The 25,587-nt window shown below is 49.5% G+C and overlaps 2 protein-coding genes and 2 non-coding genes across 4 annotated transcripts; 1 reads left to right on the top strand and 3 right to left on the bottom strand.

Annotated features, from left to right (window-relative positions):
- Window positions 1–4,631: 4,631 nt before the first annotated feature.
- Window positions 4,632–12,718, top strand: LOC136990973 (olfactory receptor 52P1-like). The gene is given in 3 exon segments (XM_067289445.1): window positions 4,632–4,986; window positions 4,989–5,416; window positions 12,533–12,718. Coding segments are annotated over 3 exon segments (969 nt in total).
- Window positions 12,719–18,475: 5,757 nt separating this feature from the next.
- Window positions 18,476–21,299, bottom strand: RPS11 (ribosomal protein S11). Its single transcript, XM_067302551.1, has 5 exons — window positions 21,217–21,299; window positions 20,723–20,854; window positions 20,411–20,486; window positions 19,571–19,700; window positions 18,476–18,651 (listed from the first exon to the last, which is right to left on the bottom strand). The coding sequence occupies exons 1-5, from the start codon at window positions 21,229–21,231 to the stop codon at window positions 18,528–18,530; spliced, it is 477 nt and encodes a 158-aa protein (XP_067158652.1). The 5' UTR covers window positions 21,232–21,299; the 3' UTR covers window positions 18,476–18,527.
- LOC136991194 (small nucleolar RNA SNORD35) lies at window positions 19,268–19,361 on the bottom strand. The gene has a single exon (XR_010883238.1). It is a non-coding gene; the product is annotated as a small nucleolar RNA SNORD35 (small nucleolar RNA).
- LOC136991195 (small nucleolar RNA SNORD35) lies at window positions 20,182–20,272 on the bottom strand. The gene has a single exon (XR_010883239.1). It is a non-coding gene; the product is annotated as a small nucleolar RNA SNORD35 (small nucleolar RNA).
- Window positions 21,300–25,587: the final 4,288 nt, after the last annotated feature.

Genomic DNA, 25,587 nt, shown 5'->3' on the forward strand with positions numbered 1-25,587 from the left:
GAAGGACTGATCAGAGAGGTGAAAATCAGGGGCAGCCTTGGCTGCAGCAACCACAAGATGGTAGAGTTCAGGATCCTGCGAGGAGAGGAAAAAAGCTGAAAAGCAGAATCACAACCCTGGACTTCAGGAGAGTGCCCTTTGGCCAGTTCAGTGACCTGCTTGGGAGAATCCCACAGGAGACAGCCCTGGAGGGAAGAGGGTTCCAAAAGAGGTGGCTGATATTCAAGGATTGCCTCCTCCAAGCTCAAGCATGGTCCATCCCAGCAAGCAGGAAATCAAGCAAAGGGGGCAGAAGGCCTGCATGGATGAACAAGGAGCTCCTGAATAAACATAAAGGAAGTGTACAAGAGGTGGAAGCAGGGACTGATGACCTGGGAGGAATAGCGAGAGACAGTCTGAGTGTGCAGGGATGGGGTCAGGCTAGCTAAAGCCCACCTAGAGTGGAGCTACCGGAGTGAGTCCAACTAAGAGCCACAGAGATGGTGATGGGACTGGACCACCTCTCATATAAGGAGATGCTGAGAGAGCTGGGACTGGTCAGCATGGAAAAGAGAAGGCTTCAGAGGAGACTTTATCAATGTGTTTATCAAAATATCTGAAGGGAGGGTATAAAGAAGATGGAGCCAGACGCTTCTCAGCAGTGCCCAGTGACAGGATGAGAGGCCACAGGCACAAAGGCAGGAAATTCCTTCTGAACATAAGAAACTATTTCTTTACCGTGTTGGTGGTTAAACACTGGAGCAAGTTGCCCAGAGAGGTTGCGAAGTCTCCATCCCTGGAGAAACCCCAAAACCGCCTGGACACAGTCCTGGGCAACCCACTCAGGCTGACCCTGCTTGAGCAGGCTTGGACCAGATGGTCTCTCCAGACGTCCCTTCCAACCCCAACTGTTCTGTGATTGCATGCTCCCTACAAGATTACTCTCTCTGCAGAAGGTCCAGGGTTCACCCTGCAGCAGCTCAGCGTCCCACTCTTATTTAATCACGCAGTCAAATTTAAGCAGCTGGTCTCTAGAGGCCAAAAGCTATTTAAACTTGAAAAGATAACTCACCCGAGACACGCAGTTATGAATTGCCTGGGGGAGAAGTTGTCAGGAATTACAAATAGTCTCCTGCTTGACGACTTCTGGAGAAGCATTTATTCCTTCTGTCTTCTGTGGGCTGGGATTCCCCTGCTGCCCTTTCCGGTCCCCACCACGGTGAGCGCATGCAAGCTTGTTGGTGTCATGCGCACATCAGATTAGTTCTGAGATGTGACTTTACATTAACCTAGAGCTAATGAAATGGCATTTGCAGCATCTGGAGAGAGGGCATGTTTCCTCTATTCCGGTGCCCTGGAGCAGGTATGGGAAACAGCTAGGGGGTTGTTCAGGGAGGAGGGACTTTTAAAGGGGATGCTAGGGGAGGGCGGCTTGAGCAGCCCAGCAAAACACCAGCGGTGCGAGGTCAAGAAGACTTATTTAGGCTTAATATCATTTGTGGCAGAAGGGCAAGCAGAGATACATTGTTATTAATACATTTAAGTCATAGAAACATTCTTAACTGTTAGAGAAGTAACATTGTGCCACATCCTCTAATGAGTATAGTGGGAGGTAAAAATGACTGTTTATTATTATAGTATTTCTGCACACAATTTCAAGCACAATTCCTATCCACTCCTGTAGGTACCACAAAATACTATTTTTTTTTTTTTTTGCTTAAGCACCCCCTCAGTCTCTGCCAGTTAATCTTGCTGCAGTGCGAGCTGTGGGTCTCCTTGCAGCAGCGCCACAGCCCTCTGCAACCCTGCATGTTACGGCCAGCTGGGCTCGGCTTGGGGTCTGCGCTGCAGGGGTGAGAGCTGCAGGGAGGACTCCTGCTGAGGGCCTTGGCTGCTCTGGAAACAGAGGCTTCCTCGGCTCTCATGGTGGGACAGATGCTGGAATCAGCCTGTGGCATACCCACACCCTGGATCACAGAATCACAGAATGGTTGAGGTTGGAAGGGACCACTGGAGATCACCTAGTCCAACCGCCCTGCTCAAGCAGGGTCACCTACAGCACATTGCCCAGGACCCTGTCCAGGTGGCTTTTGAATATCTCCAAGGATGGAGACTTCGCAGCCCTTCTGGGCAACCTGGTCCAGTGCTCTGTCACCCCCACAGTAAAGAAGTTTTTCAGAAGTTTTCAGAAGTTTTCAGTTTTTCTTCCTTCAGAGCACTTTCCTTGTGGGAACTGACCTCCCCAAAAGCTCAGAGATGGGTGCTGTAGTTGGATGATGCAGCAGCACTTGGCTGCATCCAGAGTAGCACAAGTGCAGCGATGGGCTTAGTCCTTGCTGTGGTACCTTGCCGCACCTCTCGGCTCTGCTGTGGTCAGCAACTGAATCTTGGGGCTTTTGGGCATCATGTCATGCTCATCAGCTGTTTTCCCACACAAGCTCTGAGTAGTGGGTGACCATGTTGTAGCTATCTATCTTGGCCAGCAGCCTGGAGCGCAAATTTGTTGTGGAGCTCCGAGGATGGGAGTTGGGCTGTGACAAAGACCATGCCTTATTCCCCTGCCCTTTAGCCCAGCAGTGACCCCTCGTGCGCGGTGGTGAGATGAACTCCTGACTCCACGTCTACTCCTCGCTGCTCCCCTTTGTTTTGGCCAAAACCATCTGAATCAGGGCCTGTGAGTACTTGCTGAGGACTGCCCTGCGTTAGGACGATCCATGCAGGTGGTGGGCGGTGGAGCTTTTGCTCCCTTTGTGCTTTGGTGAGGTTCCTGGGCACCGGCTCCCAGGAATCCCTGCACCTCTTGACCTCGGCGCAGTGATCTACCTCTCCTTGTGCTGGGTGCACAGGACACCACGGATCTGTGCTATTAAACCATCCTTGTGTGCCAGGCACTTCAGGCAATGCAGAGCACATGCTCGCCTGCTGTTTGTCCCCAGAGAGGACAGCAAATAGCCCTCAGTGTCGGGGTACATCTCAAGCCAATGCTTGCCAGTACTGAACAAGCACATGGGCCTCAGCCGGTGATGTATGACATAGCTGCCTTTCAGAGGATTTTGTGGATGGAGCCTGACTCAAAAAACTGGGACACATGATGGTTTCACTCCTAAATCAAGTGGTCTCTTGGCTTTAATCAACAGGTGCTGGAAGGTTTGTGGAGACCAGGAAAACCGCCAAAATCATCAAAACTTCATCAGCATGGATGTTTCCAAAGTCTCAGGCCACTGAGGGCAACAGCTCCATGGACAGCATCCAAGTGACCAGAGAGTGGCTGCCTAGCACCTGCAAGCCTCAGCGATGGATGTCCCTTCTTCCTCCTCTCCCCAGTGTCTGTTTTGTCAACATAAATAAAGAGGATGCCAATCTCAGAGCAATCTGCTCTAGGGTCAGCATGAGAACCAGCTGTCCAGTTTTTTGTCTAAATTTTTTAAATTTTTTTGTGAAGTCTCTCTTGTCTCTGTTCCCAAAACCACCAGCCTCATTGAGTAGTTCACTCTTGCTGATGAGATAGGATGCAGAGTTTAGGAGTCAGAGGCTGATTTTCACCGTGCAGGTAGGACCCAGGTAGCACTTCACAGGGGTCTGTGCTGTCTACAGGTGACATGGTGCTGTTAAAGATATTCAGAAATAGTCTGGAAAAGAAGTTGAACAGTGAGTGAGAAAGTTACTGAGACACTGTCTAAATTACTGAGGATACTAGATCTGTTTAGTTATTTATTTTATTTAGGCAAGGCATGAAGCAAGCGGGGAGAGTCTCCAGTTCACTGTTTCTTCCAACACAATAACCACGTGACATGAAATGAAATCACCATGGGGAAAGTTCAAAGCTGATACAAGAAATATTTCTTCATAACACAGGCAATTAAGCTGTGAAACTTCTTGTCCCAAGATATTATGGATGATAAAAATTTTAAAGGGATTCATAAAGGAATTGGACAAATTTATGAAATAAACATACATGGGGTCTTCTAAGAGCAAAGACACAAAATCTGCTTCTGGAAGCCCTTGACTCTGAACAGTTAGAATTTGGAAAAGTATTTTGGGGAAATGCCACAGCAAGGGTGCTCTGTCCTCACGCTCTTCTCTATAGTCATCTGCTGTTGGCTGCTGTGCCAGGCAGAAGAGAGGCAATGTGGGCCTTTGGTCTGACCTGACAGAACAATTTCTGTATCTTATAAGTGTACAAGGGCTGTTCCACTATCTTTTTTTTCCATAATACAATAGTAATGGCCCATACTGAACTTGGAAAAACAGTCCATCTAACCCTAGGTTCTTCCGTTCCTGGTGGAACGCGGGAGCCATGTGTGGATCTGCACTACAGCGAAGCAGCGCTCATCAGGAAGACCTGCTCTCGCTGTGATCCGACAGTACCGTGGTAGCTCATAAAAACCTTTTTCATGGAAAAGGAGCCTAATTTATTTGGCATCTATCTGGGCTGGAAGCACAGGCCATGTATGGGTGGCATCCCTGGGCAAGAGATGTAGAGGTGGTGGTGGGGAAGCTTCATTCAGATGGACCCTGCCCTTCATGGGCTGCCCAGGGTCATTGCTTGGGCTCCAGGAGGGGTTTGGGAGGCTCTTGGGTGCCATATGTCTCTCAGACATAGATCAGCCTCCAGAAGCCTGTGTACCTCTCCCTCTTTGTGCTGACCACAAATGACCACCTCCAGCACTCTCAGAAAGCTCAGCGTTTTCTGGCTGGAGACCCAAGAAATCAGCTCCAGTGCCTGCCTGATGCAGTGGTTCTTCATTCACACCTTCTGCATAACTGAGTCCACCATACCAGTGGCCATGGTCTTGCACAGGTACATTGCCATCTGCTTTCCACTCCAGGATACCACCATCCTCACCAGCTCACAACTGCCAGGCTGGGAGTGTGATTCTGGTGCTCTCCTGCCCCTTCCTCATCAAGTGTCTGTCCTACTGCTCCCATACACTCGTCCCTACACATACTGTGAGCCCATGGTCATGGTGAAGCTTGCATGTGCAGACACAGCCATCGACCTGGTCTACATAGCTGTGTGGCTCTGCTGGTGACTGTGCTTCATTTTGCGTTCATTGCTACCTTTCATGCCCTGATCCTCAGGGCTGTCTTCAGGTTGTCTTTGAGGAAAGTGCAAGTCAAAGCCATAGGCACCTGCGCTGCCCGTGTCTGCACCACTTTGGTCTCATACACACCTGCCCTCTCCACCATCCTCACCTACCGCCTTGGCAGGAACGTGCCTCCCTGCATCCACACCTACCTCCTGGTGACGCCCAGAGCGAACCTCTTGGTGTACGCTGTGATGACCAAGGAAAGCCAGGACAGGGTGTGCAGCCTCTTTGGCCGAAGCAAGAAGCCAAAGTTTTGTCATCCTGGTTCCAACAAGAAGAACCATGGAGGAATTTTCTTTCCATTGCACCTCCTGTTGACTGCCCTGCTAGGTCTGACTGCGAAAACAGTGTGTGTGCTCTAAAATAGACACTGCAGGGTTCATGCCAGCGAAGAGAAAGGGGGATTCTGTCCGTATTGTATATGCACTTCATGTAGGCAGACTGTGCTGTTCTGTAAATAAACGTTTTTGATCCTAGAAAGCTTTTTTAATCAAGTCATTATTGTAGTCTGCATTTGTGCCAGGTGTCCTGGAAAAAATGGGTTTGAAGGAGGCATTCAGTGGCCTGTAGTTCAGGGTGAGTTACTGGAATGCAGAACAAAGTGGAAAAGGACTATTCATCCTGTTTCTCAACCCTGGGAGTCAAATTCTACAGATGTGAAGCATTAAACCCTGTAGTTACGACTTTTGCTCTCTGTGTTGGTTCATGCTCAGAGACATTGTGACTTTGCTATTGGTGACAACTGACAGCTTCTCCCAACACTGCCAGCAACACCCTGGACGCTATATCCTTAAAGCTGTTTTCTGCCTTCTTTTATTTGATGTGTCATGTTTGGCCTGAAGAAAAAACAAACAAACCCTAAATGGAATATTACTAAAATTATATGAACGTCAGACACTTAAAGACCGCTGTTTGTGGTGTGCTAGCGATTACCCCGTTGTAAATGGTGCCGTGGGGAGGAGAAAGGCCGAAAGACTTTTAAGTGAGTCATCACTGAAGGTTATTTTGGAGGTTTATGCTGAAACTCAGTTGACTTGTGGGGCAGGTGGGAGACTCCCCGTGTGAGGGTCCTGGCACACTCAGGCAAGAGCCTCTCTCCAGTGAAATTAAGACCCCTGTATTGCTGGGAATGAAGCCTTGAGGGACTGCTGTGGCACGGGCAGGTGCCGGGGTGTGGCGAGTCCTCGGACAGAACACAGGGACGTCCGGGTGAAGCAAACCGTGGTGTGCGGGCGATGGGATGACATGGTTGGAGCTTGGTCCCCTGCTCAAGGAGGTTCAGTGACACCTTCTCGCTGTGAGATGCCTGGTTCTGCACACACGGGGAGGCAGCTGTGATGCCCCACCAGGCACCGCTGCTGTGTAGTCCCTCCCTGCTTTTCCTTAGCTGTGTTTCAGTTCATAAAACTGACAAGCTTGGGTGACTTGGGAGGTCCATTGTGTGGCTGGGATGTCCGCTCTCCTGACAGGTTGGGGGATTCAGGGTCAGTTTCTCCAGCAGCTGGGGACGGGGCACGGAGAAGACCTCATGGAACAGACCCAGTGCATGACAGGTCATCCCTGGCCCCAGGCTCAGCAGGACAGGGCAGGGAGAAGACCTTACGGGACAGATGCCAGCGCTGATGGGTCACCCCTGGCCCCAGGCTCAGCAGGAGCCGGGAGCATTGCTGCTCCGCTTTGCACCGTGGGTGCCTTGCGGCCAGGGGACACCAATGGTGACCGGGTGCCTTCGCTGCAGCCATGCTGGGCTGCCTGGCACAGGGCTCGGAGTGGGCAGGAGGACAGGGAAAAGGGCAATTTCCAAAGGGAAAGAAATTTTATTTTCCCCAATTCATTCTCTGCCAGAAAGGATGAATTTTTATGGGCCATGTGGGGGAGAAACATCACACTGCTAAGCGGAAACGTGCTGGCTCTTCCCTGAGATGGGACAAAACTCAGCCCATGGAAGGCAGCAGCTTGGGGGAGCAGAGGTGGGTGCAGGGTGACAAACTACCGTGAAGAGGAAAGTGGAGCAAGAACCATGCATCCCTGCAAACCCTGGACATGGTTCCCTGTGGTGCAAACCATCACGGTTAAAAACCTTCGCCTTGTCAATGTTCTCCTTGTCTGCATGGCACCTGCAGATATGCTTGCGGTCATGCTTTGCCATAAGGGCCACGTGTGACACTGCTACGTGCCTCTTCAGCTGGCTACTGAAGACATGGCAGAACCGAGTCAGGCCAAAGATGCCTCTTGCACTCTCTGGTCTCCAACAGTTGCCAGATATTTAGGGAAGATTATAACAGAAGGGCAGATAAAAATTGCTTTCTCCTAGCTCTTCTCCATCAATAATTTAGGATCCCCCGGTGCTGGAGACTAAATAGAGAACACTCTGTTTGCAAGCCATCGATTGATCTTGCTAATCCCTTTTTTACTTATTTATGCTTTTGGCTTTCATAGGTGCCTAACGCAAGAAAATCATTTATTAGCTTCTCAAAGTAGCTTTCCGATTTCAAGAATCTGCTGTCTCTTGTGTCCTTATTCCAGAAATACAGTGGGCAGATGACATTTTCCGCTCTCTGAGATATATTCAAATGTGCTTTGGCTTGATTTCCTGCTAGGAAGCAGTGGAATGGAGATGGAAAAGTTCAGGCCAGAATAGGAACTTTTCAGAAAGTTATGGGAGTCCACATTACAAAGCTGTTTTCATTGCAGGGTTGAATTTTAATGCACGCCCGTAACTTTACTGCCAGCGCTGTTTCCTATTCTTCACCTGCCTGGGAAGCAAAAGCTGCTGTGAAGGGCAAGGTGCTCAGTCTGGCCATGGCGAGATCCTGCCACACTGGGAGAGCTTCCACCACCTTCGTCCTGGACGGGATCCCAAGGATGGGGACTCTCCCCTCACAGCCCAGGACTGCCTGCTGTGGGAGGGACCCGGGTACCCTGGGTGTCCCCGAGCCGAGGAGACCCTGCGCAGGCCTGTTGCTGCCTCCTTGGGATGTCATCCCTGGCGGGTGTTGCAGACAGCCCGTCGGCGATGCCATGGAGCATCTTCTGCTCAGGCTGAAGGAGGTGAGCTTCAGCCCCAGCCTGGCCCAAATGTCCTCTGCCCATGTGGTTGCTGTGGTGGTGACAGTGTGGTGGCCTCATGTTCAGTGCCCTGGCCCATTTCCTTGCCATCACCAGCCCACTGAGCCTGGAATCATCCAGGTTTTTGCCCTGCTATCCCAACTGGAAGCTGTTCCAGACCTCACATCCCTGTTGCTGAGACATCTTTTGCTAATCTCCAGCCCAGACTGATCCGTGACCATTTTAAACTTACTCTTTTTTTGTTCCAAGATCATCTTTTTGCTTAACTGCATTTTATTTTCCCCTATTTATTTTCCTTTCTGTCTGCATTCTCCTTCCCTTTTCTGTAGCTTTAGACACTATAGCTTTAGACAGCAAAACAGGCCGAGCTGTATTATAAGTTACTTTTCTCAGAGTCGGCTGTTAATTTCCCTGCCATTTCCGTAGCCTTTCTGCATTCCTGATTGGGTTTGAGACGGCCTCTCTGAAACACAACAGCACGTGCTGTTCCAGGTGAGATCCTACCACTGCCCTCTACAATAGCACAAACACTTGCCTTTAGCTAATATGAAATCTTTTGCATTACAGAGTCTTTTTTGCCTTATTTTGCAGCTATATTAACTACACAGCTCATAGTCTTCATCTGAACCTTCTTTGTTTTGCCTAACAGACAAGATCCTGTTTTAGAGAAAAACATCTTTTTGCTAGTCTGCAGTGCATGGCCTTGTTCCTCATACAGTTAAATTTAATCCCAATTCAATTATTGCAGTCTCCAAAATCATTCAGCTATTTCTGAGCAATATTCTGCCCTTTGTCTACATTGGCGGTGTTTCCTGACTTTGCCTCGCTCTCTGCTGGAGCTCAAAAACGCATTACACCAGTACACCTGCCCTCCACACAGCCGGCAGCGCCAGCAACGAAAGTATTCATTTTTCTAATTCATAAATAACTACTTCTAAATATAAGAATGTTCTTCTCTCCCCCTTCCTGAAATGCCAAGGCAAGACGATCTCGCAGTCGCTCGCTCGGGGCTCGTCGGGCGTGCGCAGGCGCGCAGCAGATGCGCCGCTATTAAGCGGGGAACCTCAGAAGAGTTTGGCACAAAGGCTTTATAAATCTGCTCCCCGTTCTAGGCGGAGGCGTGTTTCTCCATAGCATGTGTGTGAGCTGTCAGACTGAGCTCCGGTGTCCCTTCAGGCTCTGGGAAGATGGTTCGTTATTTGCAAATATCTCAGAGCTGTTTCTAAAAAGATTGGGAGGATATAGGGACATATTGGGTAACAAAACAGAGCTTCGTTGAGCCTTGGCTCACTGGTAAAAAAAATGTTCCCCGTGCGCGTGGCAGGGAGGGAAGAAGCTTCTCGGGGGCAGCCTTGGTGCCGCGCACGCCCCGCTCGGGCTGGCTCCATTGCTGCCTCTGGGCAGGACAAGGGCTGAGCACGTCTGGGGCCGTGGACGGGACCGAGACACCCAGCAGCATCACAGGGCTCCTGGCATGGCCCGTCTCCAACCATGGGCTTGCTGGGTCTCCTGGCATCCCAGAGCCTGTCTGGGAGCAGCTTCCAGGAGCAGGAGGCGCACAGAGCTCCTCTAAGACGTTTCTGCTCTTCCATTGCTTAGCAGCTCCAGGAGGGCAGAGCAGGAGCCGCCCTCATCCCGTGACCATCAAGTTCCCTGCGTCGGACCAACGGCAGAAACTGAGCCCCAGCTTTTTGTGCCCCATTTATATTTCTAAAGGCTTATCTGGAAGGTCTTTCAACGCAGAAGGCAAAATGAACGATAGCTAAAAAGTCAGCCTGCTAGTTCAAAACCTGCTCTCCAGCTGTTCCCATGTGAACGCAACACCTCACTCTCAGCTTTGCAGTGCTAGCAGCTATTTACATGTCTGCTTAGTTTTATCAAGTAACAGTTAAACCTCCAGAAGGGATGCTGCCTTGAAAATGTGAGCAAGCAGGCTAATGCCTATTAGTTGGAAAACCACAAGTGTATTTGTCGTGATCTTATGCAGGTGAAGAAAAGGCATGATCCTGTAAACTGATCAGGAAAAGATGCCTTGGCCAAAGTATTGAGTTTTAGGCCATTTCTCAATACTCATGCCCGGCCACGCTCTTTGGATCAGGGAGGCCCCATAGGATGGAAATGCAGCACAGCCCTCTGCAGAACATGACTTGCCGATCTCGTCCTGAGAGCCAGGAGTCCGGGCTGAACCAGCCCAAGTCCTGACTTCAAGACTGGAGGGCGGGCTAAAATAGCTCATGCAGCAGCATGCCGTCCCCAGATGGAAGCGGTTCGAGCAGCCCTCCTCTGGAACAGCCTTTTAAATCCCCTGTGCTCAGCTTCTCTCAACAGTAATTTGTTTTTCTTGGTTTTTCCAGGTGGAAGAACGTCACCGCAGCACTGAATGCATTCCCCCTGCATAGGAACGTAAAGCCTGAATCGAAACATTTTTCAGCCTCCTCGTATTTAAGCTCAACAGTTCAGTTCCTCATCTCCAATACAAAACAATTTCTGCTCCAACCCACCTCTGTAGGTTTCCTCTGAGCCCTCAGCAGCTTTTCAAAGCATTTTGTGAAGTATTCCTGCCAGCGCTGGTCTCACCATCCCCTACGCATGTTGTCTAACCCCTCTGCTCCTGGTAGACACCTCCCTGTTCGTGTGCCCCAGGATCACAGCATCTGCAGGATCCCAGCGTCGCCAATCTGCTCCTGGTGGCATCCTGCACACGTTCCCCACCGCAGGCTATGTGTCCCTTCAGTCCCTTCTTTGCAGGGTACAATCCCCAGCCTGTCACCGAGACCGATGTGTTCGAAATTCATAAATAAGGACGAAAGCCAAATTACTGACAGGGAGCAGCGTGGACTGAATAACACTGGTACAATCCAACTGTGCATTTCAGAACCAGCCGAATAAGGAGTCATGTGCCTGGGGAAAAAATGCAACTTTTATTAATAATGATTTCATATTCCTTTTCCTTGATAATTGGTAATCTTCACCCAGTGAGACTGTGACTGTTAGAATCAGGATAGACCCTTAGTTCAAAGCTATTTAATATTTAAATCAGTTAACAGATACATTTGGAAATCTATTCACTTTGTAACCCACTTACTGTGTGATTCGCTGATACATTTTTAATGAGAATGTTATGCAATTGCTAAATAAAACTCCTTCCAGAAGTTAATTGACCAGGACCTATTTTCCATTAAAAACAGGCTGCACCATTAATTTCTGTTACCAGCTTCTAGAGCTTCACTGACTGAATTCAGTATGAGGTTTTTCTTTATCTGTACCTGGGATCAAAAGAAAACTAACATGTCGCTGATGACCCGGGTCACCTCCCTACTCCCATAAAACATCACCTTTCGGGGGGGAATCGCTGCCCTCAGCCCAAGCGCAGCTCGGCTGCTTCTGCAAAACTTCCATGTGGGAGATATCCTGCGTTTCCTAATCAGCTCATCAGGGTGTTGGTGGATGCTGCTCAGCTCCCTGCTCTGCAGCCGACAGAATATAAAGTGCTGCAACGTAATTGTACAGATGCATCATACAGCTGCTTTCGAGACACAGAACATAAATATTTATTGAGGGTGTCTGGTGTTGCTGCCGTGATGGAGACGTTACCATTCTTAGAACAGGCCAATCCTGCGTGCATCTGCTCACGGCTAATGGGAACATTTATTCTACACGTGTCGTGTGCAATTTTCCAAAGCTCATATTTTTTGGAAGCAAAAGAAGCTATTTGTTTTAAATTGTTAAAGGTGATAAGGTGCCTCGTGTAGGGTATGGCTAAGCTAAGGTCTCATTTAAAAACTCCAATGATAGCTACTGTAATTCTGGTGAAATTTTGCCTCTCATAAACTTTTATAGTAAAAATGGTGGTTTTTTTTTCACACTAAGTCCTGTTGGTTTGAAGACACCTTAGAGCACACATTAGCCACAACGAAAGCATTGAAGTGGACGTGCAACAGGGCTATTAGAGACTGATTAGAAGGTCTAATAAAGATTTCCAAAAGAGTTTTGGGAATCTTAACACAGTGGCTTTATCTCTCCATAAGGCTGAATTATTTAAAACCGTACATGCAAAGACTGCAACATTTCGTGGCAGAAGAGACAAGAGCTGAGAAAGGCCGGGATGGGAAAAGCTGCTGCTGCTGCTGACTGTCACCAGTGTTCAGTCTCGTACTTCTCTGAGCAAGGAAACGAGCTGCCGAGGGGAGGAACGTGGCTTTGGGGCGTCTGGCGCAGCAGGTCCCAGCTCCACCAGCTTCACGATCCCTGCTCCCATTTGGAGCCATCTCCAGGCCTGGACTGATGGACGTGGGTATTTCTTCCCTGCTTGGCTCCATGCAGCCCACTGACAGGGCAGAAAACTGCGGTTATTGGGGTTGCACCCGGACCGAGAGGCCCCGTGCGCTCCCCAGCGCAGACGCAGTGAGGAGCACCTTGGCCAGCCCAGCGCCTCGTGCAGCTCCTGGCTGAGGCTGCAGGAGATCGGCTTTGACACCTGCCTGGCCTGGGCACTCTTCACCCACACGGTCACCGGGACAGGGTCCGGCATCCTCACGCTCACGGCCTTGGACCGGCACCTGGTGGTTCGCTACCCCTAGAGATGTTCCACCATCCTCACCGTGTCCGCGGCGGAGCTGCACAGCCCATGCCAGTGCTTATTGCCACCTCCCGCACCCCGGCTGCCTTCGCGCGCAGCCGCGGGGCTCGCAGCGTCGCACCCCATCCCCATCACCTTCCTTGGCTACACGATTGGGTTCATGCTACGATTGCTCTCGTTCCACCCACTTCTCCCCTTCCCACTTTAAATATCCCCACAACCAGCCTCTGCGATTTTCCTCCGTTCCTCCCCTTGAAAAACTGAAGCAACTGTCGGATGCTTTTCCGAGTCACAGAGACCTACTGATCCGAGCGGTACAAGAGTTGGGCATTGCTAGTGTTATAACGGATGTTTCTGCCCAAACAGGGATTGCTGGTGCAATGGGAATTGGCCTGGTGTGCATGGCCTTTTATATTTGCAGAACTTCGGGTCTGAAATATGTCTTATAAACATCTCTTAAAGGTAGGCGGATTCATATTTTAAACTCCTATGTAGGAGTAAAGTGTCAGTCTCTTCTAAATAAGACCCTTCCCGGTGAAAGAGAGGAATAAACCCCGCGCTTTGGGTGCATTAAAACATTCCCTATGCCATCTGTCCATCGAAACAAGGTAAATCGCGTGCCTTATTCCACCGTCACCAGGAGGACTCAACCCACTGATCATGTCCCGGGGAGCGACACATTAACACCGGAGGGGAGGTGCTGGGACAGGCGGAGACCACTGGCTGAGCCTGAAGGGAAGCTCCCCAGTAGCCCTGCCAGACTTTGGTGGAAATCTCAGAAAACAGTAGCAGAACAGGTTGGGACAGCTGTGACGTATCAGAAAGTCTCAGGATAGCAGGAGGCCTGGTCACCGCTGCCATGAACCACGCTGGAGACTGAAGGTCCAGATCAGAGCCACAAGCTGCTGTCCACGGAAGGGAAATAGGGTAAGTTACCTTCGTCGCAGCGTTCGCCCTTTCCAGGCTCGTTTTCCCCTTGGTAGCAATCACAAAGACGTGACTGCACATCAAGACGTGCCGGCAGGGCGGTTTTCCTCCCTTGGCCCTTCCTACGTCGCTCGTCTCAGGACAGCGTGGCCCTCACAGCGGGGAGCCTTCAAACCATGCGCCATGGGACCAGACTGACCCCGTGGCTCTGAAGGACAGGAATGACCTTTCCACGAGGCATCAGGGTTGTTAACTGGCTGCGGGACCCGAAGTTTCACAACGGCTCTGACAAATCGTGCTGCGAGACTGCATCTTCTGGGGAGACACCTGGTTTTTAACCGGGAGACAGCAAGCAGCAATGCCCACAGGTAACATAGGCAAAGCTCTGCTTCTGCCAATCACTCTGTTAACACAGTGCCTCACCCTTCGCTTGACCTCCTCCGGCTTCGTCACGCAATCTGGTCAATGCACGTTTTCCCCGGTAGATTAGGAAAATACATACCTGTGAACACCCTCCGTGTTTCCCATTGCAAGCACTCGCTGCATGCACCCATGGGCTCCGTTCTGCCGCACTGCTCTACCACCCCCAGTTTTTCCGCATAAAACAGAAGAGATCCTGGCTGCCTCTGATAGAGGTTTCAGCCCCTCCCGATCTGCCCCTGGAGCTGCTCGGCTGCGAGGGGACCAGAGCAGCTTGAGCAATGTGGTAGCTGCCTTTGCCATCCCGGCTGGTCCGACCCCAGCCAGCGGCACAGCGCTGGCGTGACCGAGCTGCTCTGCACCTTCCCCAGGTCCACCACACACCGCCTCTCCTACCAGCGCTATCCCCTCTCTGAAGCGCTCCTGACCCAACATAGACACAAGGAAGCCGCATCCCCAGCAAACGCTCCCGACAGCCCAAGCGGGACAGGAGCTGGAGCTCAGACCTGGATCTCTCGGAGAAACCCCGTAACAAGCTCCCCGGTAGTGAAGGGGAGGTAAAGTGCCTCTTTCTCATGCACCAAAGCGTTCATCGCCCTCTAAGCCGGAGCAGATGATTTACCTGCTTCGGTACGTTATTAATACACTGTGCATCATTTCCATGTAGTAGTGGGTGAATATCATCTCCAGTGGGTTTTAGGTTTAAAAATACAGGCTCTAGGCAGAGCAGCTCTCCTTAATTTTTGCAAGTTGGACTCAACTACTGTGAAAGCAGGAGCAGAAGAGCGATGTGCCACCTCTCTCCTCTGGTGATGTGATAGGCTGCCAGACAGCTCAAGCCCAACATCTGCCTACAAGTTATGCCTCCTTTCACACCTTTCCTGTGAATTTCTCTTTCCCTCTGGATCACTCACCTGGTTTCATATATATAACAAACCAAATTTTGTACAACTCCATTAGGCCAGGGTTTCTTGGGACGAAATATCACAACCTCGATGGCACCTGCTTCATCTTGAGCTGATGGTTTTTTTCTCCTCGGATTTGTCCCAGCTGTTTGCCATTTCTCCATAATAATTAACCCTCCCTCTTTCCAGCTGCTTTTGACTTGCTGCATTTTTCCCTGCTCTATTTCCCAGACCTCTCCCTGGTCTGAGCAGAAGGGGAAAGGCCTGCTCCTCAACCTTTCTGCCTTCCCTCCCCCAGCAATGATTGTCCTGCATTACAGCGGTGCCCAGATACAGATATAATATACGGATACTGTCATGGTGACACAGAGTCCCAAGCAAAAAGGGACCCAAACTATTGGCATCCCAAAAGTAGTGGCCCAGCACCAGGCAAGATGGTTCTGAGGATCCAGTAGTGAGATGCATTAATCCTGCTTAGCTTTTTGAGTCAAATATCTTCAACATGAAGACCGGTACAAAACAAAGTCCAGTGACCCCAGACTCTTTGGTCACTATAGCGTATGCAAGAAAGGAAGGGAAAAGCATGTTTTAGCCCTCCCTGAATCAAGGCATTGCTAATTAACCAGCCGAGTTGACTCCTCATCTAACCAAGCAACACTGAACCCTCTGAGGAAGGGGGATGAGCAGACCCAATAGCTCCCCACAAGAAAGCAGGGTTCCCCCTTCCTCCCCCAACCCAGCTGGAGGCTAGGAGCCCCTCTCCCTTCCCTCTCAGTACTCTGCGCTTGCCAGGCCCCGCTGTGAGAAGATTCAAGACGTTGAACCAGCAGAAGACAATCCGAACAAAAGAAAAGTTGACTGTTTTCTGGCAGGTTAGCGAGTTAAATCTGCGGAGTGGGAGATCCAGTGGGCGTGTGGGAAGGAAGGGTAGCGAGACCTCTTCTGCTCAGCAGCAGCGAGCTGTTAAATGAGCCCCGCTGCATCATGTAACTTACCCTCAGACACTTGCTGTTGCTGCTCCCGTCGCTTAAATAGTGTCTGAGTAAGCGGGGAACAGATTGATCTCTTTCCTCTAAAAGCTTCTAAGGGACAGATTGCATACACTCACATAGCTAGAAGAGCTAATGTGCTCTTGCCAAGAGTCTGCAAGCCAAGCTACGCTGAAAAACCTAAATCCCCAGGGCATTCCTGTGTTGGGAAAGCCTTTATAGCAAGGCAGTGGGACAGAGAGACCTTTCTGATCTAGTCTGGCTGTAAGTGTAAGCGGTGAACAATTCAGGTTTTACCTAAACCTGCTTGATGCACACTGGGACTCCCACTAAGAAGCGTCCGGCACGCTCAGCACAGCCAAAGCTAACGATACCATCCCAAAGGAGCCGCAAAGGCTGCATGGCAGCTGGGTCCACAGGGCCAGAAACATCTCCTAGGGACAGTCAGGTAAACGCTCTGCCAGCCAGCCACGCTACAGAGCGGTCCTACAGCCCAGGGCTCCCCAGCTCCACCACTTTGCCAGCTGCACTTCCATGCACAGGCTCTTCCCTAACTTCTTGGCACCCAGGGACATCCTGAGAGCCCTTCTCAAACCTGCAGAGGACCTTCCCCCAGCTTCCTCAGTTCTTGCCTCCATCACTTTTGGAAAGCACCGGTCCCCTCATTTTCACCAGTTTGGCCTGACCTGCTGCCCTCCCAGCCACACCGCACGAGGCACAGCGGGGCCACAGGAGGGATGAAACAAAACATGAGGCTGTGACTTCCTCCCAGCCCTGACGGGAACTCGAGCCCCTGACGCTTGCAGGTGCTGGCTGCTCACCTGCCAGCGCTTCAGAGGGATCCTGTACTACCAGCTGAGCCCGCGCTCCTCTTCTCCCACCCCTGCCCCAAGCTTCCCACAAGGTTTGTGGATTTAGTTAGTGATAGGCAGAGAAACTTCTTGGCACATCAGCCTTACTCATAACACATCCAGCCTGCCTCAGAACAAGCATTCCTCCTAATTTGCACCTAATTCCTCGCAGATTAAAGCAGCATAAACCAGAAGCTCTCACATATACACAACTGGTATGCAACTTCCGTAAGCCAGATCCATGTTAATGCAGAAGTCACCACGATCCAGGATTTTCTGCAAGCTGTGGGGCACCGTTTATCTCTTGCAGCACTTCAGCATTAATTCAATAAGCAACGCTGCCAGAGACGGTCTAATTCACTGGCAGTGTACACGGAAGCCCCATCTAATACCAGCTATCATAATGACCAGAACAGAGATGCAAGCCTCAGCATTGCCCTACTGTTTTATTAGGCACTTCATGACGAGCACAAGGAACCCAACAGTAGACTTTGTATGCTGAGCTATGTCAACGTTAGGCTAGTTAACATCTGCAAGAACACAGGTCAGATTTTCTTGCTCAAAATCATGTTTCTTTTCCTCTTCACATTTTAAATGGGTGTTGGGTTAAAATAACACTATCAGCTTAACTACACTGGGTTAAAATACTGAATTTTGATTGTTCCACCTCTTGTTCTTACCATATACACTGTCTTCCTGCTGTAAAACAAGACAGAAGTTTCATCCATATTGAATCATGCCATCACTTTTTTTTTTTTTACCCTGAATGTGGGATCAGTATCCTACATGGAAGATTAACTCAGTTCTAAGAATAACATGTTTTTCCATGACTGTTGGAACTATAACCAGCTATCACCTCTAGAAAAATCTGCAGGAAGAGCAAAATTTCTTTAGCATTAACTCCCATTTGCTTAACTGCCGACACACCATATCCTTGCAAAATGTGCTTAGACACCTTTTTGTGCAAACACAGCACATGGCATCTTTCTCCTGAAGTATATATTTAAGCCTTATGAAAAATGAAATCTTTAAGTATATAACTTCCTTTGTTATCACTAACAGGCTTTACACTTTAAACCAAATTACTATGTAATTTTCTATCTGTTATCTTCTGCAGCTATGCTGTGGAAGGGTGAAAAAGCATACAAGGAATCAGGCTTGAACTGGAAAGCCACAGAAGCTCTTCCAGAAATAGCTAAAAAGTATACAAAACACATCCCTTTTTGCTTCTTTCCCATGCACAGGTTTCGCACATGTTAGATATTTAGGTCTTGTTCAGCCTTTCCTGGAATACAAGAGTCAGGAAGAGAGAAGACTGATTAGAAAGGCCGACTTTTCTTTTGAACATGCTCTTCGACAGCTGACTATACCACACTTCAGTTTGAAGAACATTCATTCATTGGTCATAGGCAGACTGCATGTCACTTCCATAGAAAAATACCAGGATTCCTATTTATTAATAAAGGCACAATACTCTTACCCCTTCTCCCTCATCCACTCCACTCTCCTCTCTTCTGAGTAGAAAACCCAAAATATTGGAACAGTATCTGCACAATATTCTTACACTTCCCAAAAAACATACTTATTTCACTCATTTTTGTAGTCCTATGAGTTTACACATGCTATTGCATCCCTATGCTATTTCTTTCAGATTATACACACAGAGTACATTTTTATAAAATGTTTTATTTGTCCTGAATATCTTCCATATGCTGTTTTTAAAACTTCTGGAACTGCTTCTTGGTACCAGCAGCCTTTGTGACTTTGAGGACATTGAATCGGACAGTCTTGCTGAGGGGACGACACTCTCCCACAGTGACAATATCCCCAATCTGGACATCCCTGCAAAGACATTACAGGTATCTTAGCGGTTCTGAATTTTCTGCATGTATAGTTGGTTAGTTCTGTATATGCATTACACGATGCCAGAAATGCCACTGCATAATACAGTACTGAAAGTGATGACCTTGTGTACTTAAATGGTACCTTATGCTTATTTTAGAATCTTAAGTGCTGCAAGGGCGAGAATGTGCTTAAAAAGAAGCGGTCATCCTCCCCTGCTGCCACAAGGCCTTGGAGTCTGTCGTTCCACATTTGCTCAAACCCAATACAAGACTAAATGCAAGCTTTTCACAAAAGCAGAATGAGCACTGAGCATCTGAAGGAAAACCCTCCAGAGACCAGCTTTGCTTTCAGTCACACGCAGGCTTAAACTTGGCCAATCAACTGGACTGAAATACCAGTCCAGGTTCTTCTGGAAATTCTGTGTACCAAAGATGGGTGCAGGAGGCATTCAGCAGACAAAAATGTCAGTGATTTAGACCTGCTCCCTCTGGCCTCAGCATTTACTTTGGCAACCTCAATTTGTCCAAGTTTGTTATCCTTTCTCAAATATTGTAAAGCCGCAGGCTGCAGCTCTCTAGTTTTACAGCACAACAGGCAGACTGACCAGAACATGTCTTACGGTTCAGCAATTGCCACTGGCATTGTCAGCAGCTCCCCTTCACCAACAGGGGCTCTGAAGACCATCGTGAGTTTAGACATCACCACCAGCAAACAGGTTCCAGGTCAGAAACAGCAACAAAACTACACGTGTTGCACTAAAGTGCATGCTCACTTCAGTTCTTAAGACAGAACACGAGTTCAGCATTACAAATACGAATATTAGACATTCTGAGCGTGCGTGGTACTTCTATACATGTGACCTTCATATGGTAACTCTCCTCCCCATCACTGCTAGACAGAATAGACTTCTACAAACCTGAAGCAGGGGGAGAGATGCACAGACATGTTCTTATGGCGCTTTTCAAAACGGTTGTACTTGCGGATGTAATGCAAGTAATCCCTGCGGATGACAATGGTGCGCTGCATCTTCATCTTGGTAACCACACCTGGGTGACAAAATTGGAGGGAATATGACAACGATGAGAGCAAGCAAGCAAACACTGACCATTAGTAAACTGGGTCGTAGATTTGATTTATAACTAATAGAGAATAGAGGTTTTTAGGAGAGCTGTTCGAGAACATTGGCACTGACAAGTGACATTCGACATCTAAAAGCAGTAACCCGTAATTTCAGTAATTTCCCCTGGAGCTACCTTAACATAAGTTAAAAGGCACCCCTGGAGGGATGCTCTAGGACCCTAATCCTACCAGGGTAAAAAGGCTCTGTTTCCACCTTATTGCCAGGCTGCAACCTTTAAACTGGCACTGTATTATAAAATAACTTATATCCTTTGTCTTTTCTAAGACCTTCTAAGTATACAATGATATGCTTACTAAAATTATGTTCCCTGCATCATCTGCTGGTGCATTATGTTAGCAGCTGCGCTACAGAACAGCCCATCTAGAACTACCAGTAGTAGGTCCTTTCACTGGGCATCAGCAAAGCCATGCGGCATTGTCGTCAAAGCCCCTTCACCATGAGACTTGGAAGACCATCGTGAGAATGGCATCATGTGCAGCTCAAGGACCACATCCGAGTTTCCAGGCCGCTCTAGACAAACACTCCTGCATCACGGGCTTTGTATGTTTGCTCACTGTACAGCAGTCACACGATTACATTTGAAGCACTACTCCTTAGGGAACCTTTGCAGCTCACCTGACAGGATTCGGCCACGAATAGAGACATTACCGGTGAAGGGACACTTCTTGTCGATGTAGGTGCCCTCAATAGCCTGCAAGAGAAGTGTGCGTCAGCATTTGGGTGAACAGAGCTCAGATACCACAGGACACCCCAGTGACCATGCTCAGAAGAGCCAAACAACTGCACCTGTCTGTGACCTGACACCTGCCCCCACATGGCAGGACCCTCATATCCCCAGGGATACAAAGGGAGCAGATGCCTGAGCCAGAGGAGCACGAAGGACTGAAGTATCCCTGCCTGGGGCCCTGCAGGGAGGCTGGGGCCTACCTCCTTGGGAGTCTTGAAGCCGAGACCGATGTTTTTGTAGTAGCGGGGTAGCTTCTCCTTGCCACCCTCACCCAGCAGCACTCGCTTTTTGTTCTGGAAGATCGTGGGCTGCTTCTGGTAAGCCCGCTCAGTCTGGGGGGAGAGAGAGGGGAGCGTCACCGGGAGCCCATCGCCACCGAACCCCCCAACACAGGCATGGCACCTCACCAGCACCGGGAGCCCCCCCCCCCAACCGGGGCCACGGCACCTCACCGGCACCGGGGGCCCATCCCCCTCCCCCCCAACCCGGGCCACGGCACCTCACCGGCACGGGGGGCCCCACCCCTCCCCCACCCGGCACGCCGCCGCCCGCCCGGGGCCACAAGCCACAGGCCTCTCGCCGCCCCAGCCAAGCCCCCAGGGGGTCGCAGGCGGTCGCAGACCCCCGCTGCACCCCCGGCGCTTCCCGCCCGGCCCCAGGAGCCCGGCGCGGCCCGGAGCCGCGCGGCGCCTACCTGCGTGTCCGCCATCTTGGCCCGCGCGCTGCCAAAGAGGCCGCAACCCCCGCGCGGCGAGGCTTATGCGGGGGGGGGCGGGGGGGGGCGGGGCGCCGGAAGTGACCTCACGGCGCAGCGGTGGCGTGAGCTCCGCCGGCTGCCGGGGAGGGAGGGGTGCGGTTTGGGCCCCGCCGGCTGCCGTAGTCCGCTCCGCCCGCCTGCCTGAGGGGCGCTGAGGCCGGCGGGGGGGGGGGTGGCTCGGTTCGGGGCGGTTCGGGGCAGTTCGGGGCGGTTCTTACCCTGCGTGTGACGCATCGGGGCAAGGGGGCGGGCGGTCGTGCAGCCCCGGGGACTCTGCGGGCGCCAGAGCTGGGCGCTGGCTGTTAAGGGGAGACACATAGGTCAGGGCGGTGACTTAGGCCTGAGAACTAAGGGCTTTGAGGCGGCTTTGAGGCTCGTCCAGGGCGGCCCGGATGGCTGTGATGTGGGAAAGCGCGGCGGTGCGGGCTGGACGCCGGCGGTTCCGCCGCTCGGTTGTACCTCAGCGGCTCGGGCGCCCCCGCTGAACCGCTTCGCTGGTCGGGCTGCGGCTAAGGAGACGTTGCTCGGCGCTGAGCCCTGCGCAGCCTCCCCTCACAAATCGGGGCGAGATCTTTTCTGTGGTAGTTCCCCATCTGGGCAGCAGAGAGAGAAATTCCAAGGGGAAGTACATAATTTCCTGATACAAAGACCTGCCACAGCCAGTTCCTCTGGGCGATCAGAGATTTAAATGTAACAAGGTTTTGTAGGGAATTTTCTCCTCGCCCTAGGCTGCTGGGACAAACAGTGGCTTCTGTGCTGATCCACGGGGATCCAAAAGGGTTCAGCTCCTTACTGTAACTAAAGCAGCCCCAGATTATATTCCCTATATTTATTGTTTAAGCAAAGGGTTTGGAAGATGATGGGCATTGTCTTATATCTGGAGCCCCTGAATTTCTGCCATAACTGTGGAAGAAAAGGCTCCCTTGAAATCTCACTCACATGAGATCTTGAGAGCTGCCCTGGCTGGGCTGGGTTTTCCTGAGCTCCCTAGGCCCCTGGAAGCAGGTGGGGACACTCATAACCAGCTGTAAGGGCGTATACTGACAAAGAAGGGGTCTAGTCACATGTGTACAGCCTGAATTCCAGAAAACCTGGGATGTTCAGGATGGGTAGCTCTGGGTCTGGACAAATATTTGTGTCACCTCAAGGCCTTGTTTAGAAATTGTTAGCAATATTACCAGAGTTGGACCTAAATTTAAATTCTCAGTGATCATGGCTTCCTGACAGATTTATTACACAGCAGGGTCCCCCAGAAAGGGCAGTAAATCTATCTTTACTTAGTTTTATATATAGATAACTGTACAATTTGACATTATTGTGATGCAAATAAAGTTATATTAAACCAGCCACATATGGTGCCATGCTTACTGTATGTCACCTAATTAATCAATTGTTTGAAGATGAAGGGGAGGATAATGGCTTTTTAGAGCTCTTATGCTGCATTGTGTTATCTGTTAGTCATCATCTCTGCCTTGTTAGGGATTGAGTGCATGCAGGAACTTTGCTGCTAAAATCAAAGTCATTTCTAGTAATAAAGAGTTAACTTGTATGGGTAGTGATTTCCTGTTCACTATCTCTTCCAGCGCAAGCAATAAGGACTGTAAAAGGAACTTAGCGGGAGTCAGGTTCAAAACAAAAAGCAGCTTGTTCTTCGTGCAGGAGTTGATCATGGAGCTCCTTGCTAAAGGATGTTGTGGATGTTGCAAGTTTACAGGGGTTCACAGAATCACGGATTGGGTGAGGTTAGAAGAGACCTCTGGTGATCATCTAGTCCAACCCCCCTGCTCAACCAGGGTCACCTAGAGCACGCTGCCCAGGACCATGTCTGGATGGCTTTTCAATATCTCCAAGGATGGAGACTCCACAACCTCTCTGGGCAACCTGGTCCAGTGCTCAGTTCAGGCGCCTTCACAGTAAAGAAGTTTTTCCTCATGTTCAGATGGAACTGTCTGTGTTTCAGTTTGTGCCCGTTGCCTCGCGTCCTGTCGCTGGGCACCACTGAAAAGAGTCTGGCCCCATCCTCTCTACACCCTCCCTGAAGATATTTATACACATTAATAAGATCCCCCCTCACTCTTCTCTTCTCCAGGCTGAACAATCCTAGGTGAACCTCTGTTTTCCTGTACTGCTTTTCAGCTGTTGTTTCCTTGGAGGTGCTCTTACCTTGTCATGGGTCCTCCACTACTAACCTTGTTACAGGTCATGCTGGAGACATTTCATGCTAACCCAGTGCCGCCTTACACACAGCTGCAATGGTTTTGTAATGTTATGGAAGTGGGGCAGGGTATGCAAATATTGGTCTTTCGTAAAAGGGAGGAGCACATGTGCAGATACAACTCTGACTTTCTTGGGAACAAGCACAGGGGCAGGGAGTGTAAAAGAGCATATGAATTTCTTACAAGCACCTAGCAAAAATGCTGCCCTGCTCTGTAACAAACCAGTATTGGGAACTGAGAAACAATTTGCCAGGTTTAAATATACCAAGAATGGAGCAGCTTTCAAATTTCACTTCTGGGGAAAGTAGGATATTGAAGAGAATCAAAGCAAACCTCAACTTAGAAAGGGCTGTGGATCTGCAATCCAGACAGGGATGTGGGAAGATCCCATTCAGTGGGCTGAAGTGGGCTGCTGCCTGGCCAGGAGGAGGGCAAAGAATATTTTAAAATTTTGGTCATTTTGACACTGATCTTTCTATGTTTAAATAAGAGTCTGGATAAGGCAGTTGCAGTGGAGTTACTACAGTATCATGGTCTTGAGTAGGCCATGGGAAGATCTCAGGGATTCTTGTGTTTATTGTCCTCAAAGTCCTTTCAAACTTTCTGGGGGAAAGCAACATGAAATGGAGATGCATAACAAAATTATCTTGAAAATTACCATTCTTTTTCACAAATTACCCATAAGCCGATGAATAAATAAAGAAAATAACATTTCCTTACTCATCTGACACTGAAAATGAAACTGAGTCATCTACTGCCTTTAACTCAGCAGGAATTGTGAAGAGCAGGGAAATAAGAAATGATAGCATTTTTTTTCTCTTTTAGGTGGGCAAATTCTGTGGGTGTTTTGCAGCTTCTCAGATCAGCCTGTGGCCTGTGAAGAGAGTGTCATCTTTGGATGCAGCAGCCGCAGCAGCAGTTATAGAATAGCTGTATCCACAAGGGACTGATCTGTTTCGATACAGAGGATGAAGATGGTGTTATCAAACTACCAAGCTTGGTCCTGATGATCTAAAACAAAGCAAAAGGGCGTTTCAGACAACGGGTTAATCAGGAACCCCAGTGATCAGTGGCAGAGCACAGTGCTTCTGCTTTATGGGAGAACGTGAACAGTGGTGGGGTGCTGGAAAGCAAAGGAATAAGAGAAGCCTTTCATCAAAATACATCATCCGGACTGAGAGATGAGGAATCTTCTCTCCAAATGTTGCTAATGCGCCAGAACAGTGGTACAGGGTGGTTTTCCGCTGACCTGCTAGTACCCATTTGTTTAAGAACCATCAGGACACTGCTGAGAATTTCTTTTTATGACCCTCAGCAGGAAACAACTTAAGAAAATTTTGTGCATCTAAGAAGGAAATGGCAAAGGTAGAGCATACACATTGTCCTGCAAGAGAGGAAGTTTTCCTCTGGGCATTGTCTGGCTGTACAAGATACCATCAAGCCTTTGTCATAAGGAAATATGCAAAATCCATGTTGCCATTACACAGGAAACTGAAAGAAGCTTCGTTAGCTTCGGAAATTGAGTTGAGAAAACCAGCAGTGCCGCAGTAGCAGGTATTGACCGTTTTCTTCTGGCAGGTGGAGAGAAAGTTCTGAAGTACTGTGAAATGATATAGGAAGAAACCAGAAAATCCTGGTGCTCTTGTTTTATGACCTGCAGCATTAAGTTGTCAAGAGAGATTATGGAACTGCTTTCACTGAAAGTTTTTAACATAGACTAATACCTACTGAACATGATCTGTTTGTGGTGGCTTGATCCTTTACCATTGTGTAGCTTTGGACTTTATGACATATTGAAGGTCCCTTTCAGACCTGCATTTCTGTGTTTCCTACCGTGCTATCATGCATAGTTTAATAAAAAAGAACAGTAGCATGAAGGTGTGGTGTGATGTGGTAGAGAGGAGTTAAAAACACAGGGATACACCAGAGGGTTGTGCTGCCATTCAGAACTTGACAGGCTGGAGTAATGGGCAGAAAGGAACCTCATGAAGTTCAACACAGGGAAGCACAGAGTCCTGCACCTAGGGAGGAATAACCCCAGGCACCAGTACAGGCTGGGGACTGACCTGCTGGAAAGCAGCTCTGCAGAGAA

Source organism: Apteryx mantelli, chromosome 1 (assembly GCF_036417845.1).
Source record: "Apteryx mantelli isolate bAptMan1 chromosome 1, bAptMan1.hap1, whole genome shotgun sequence".
In the NCBI taxonomy this organism is placed as follows: Eukaryota; Metazoa; Chordata; class Aves; order Apterygiformes; family Apterygidae; genus Apteryx; species Apteryx mantelli.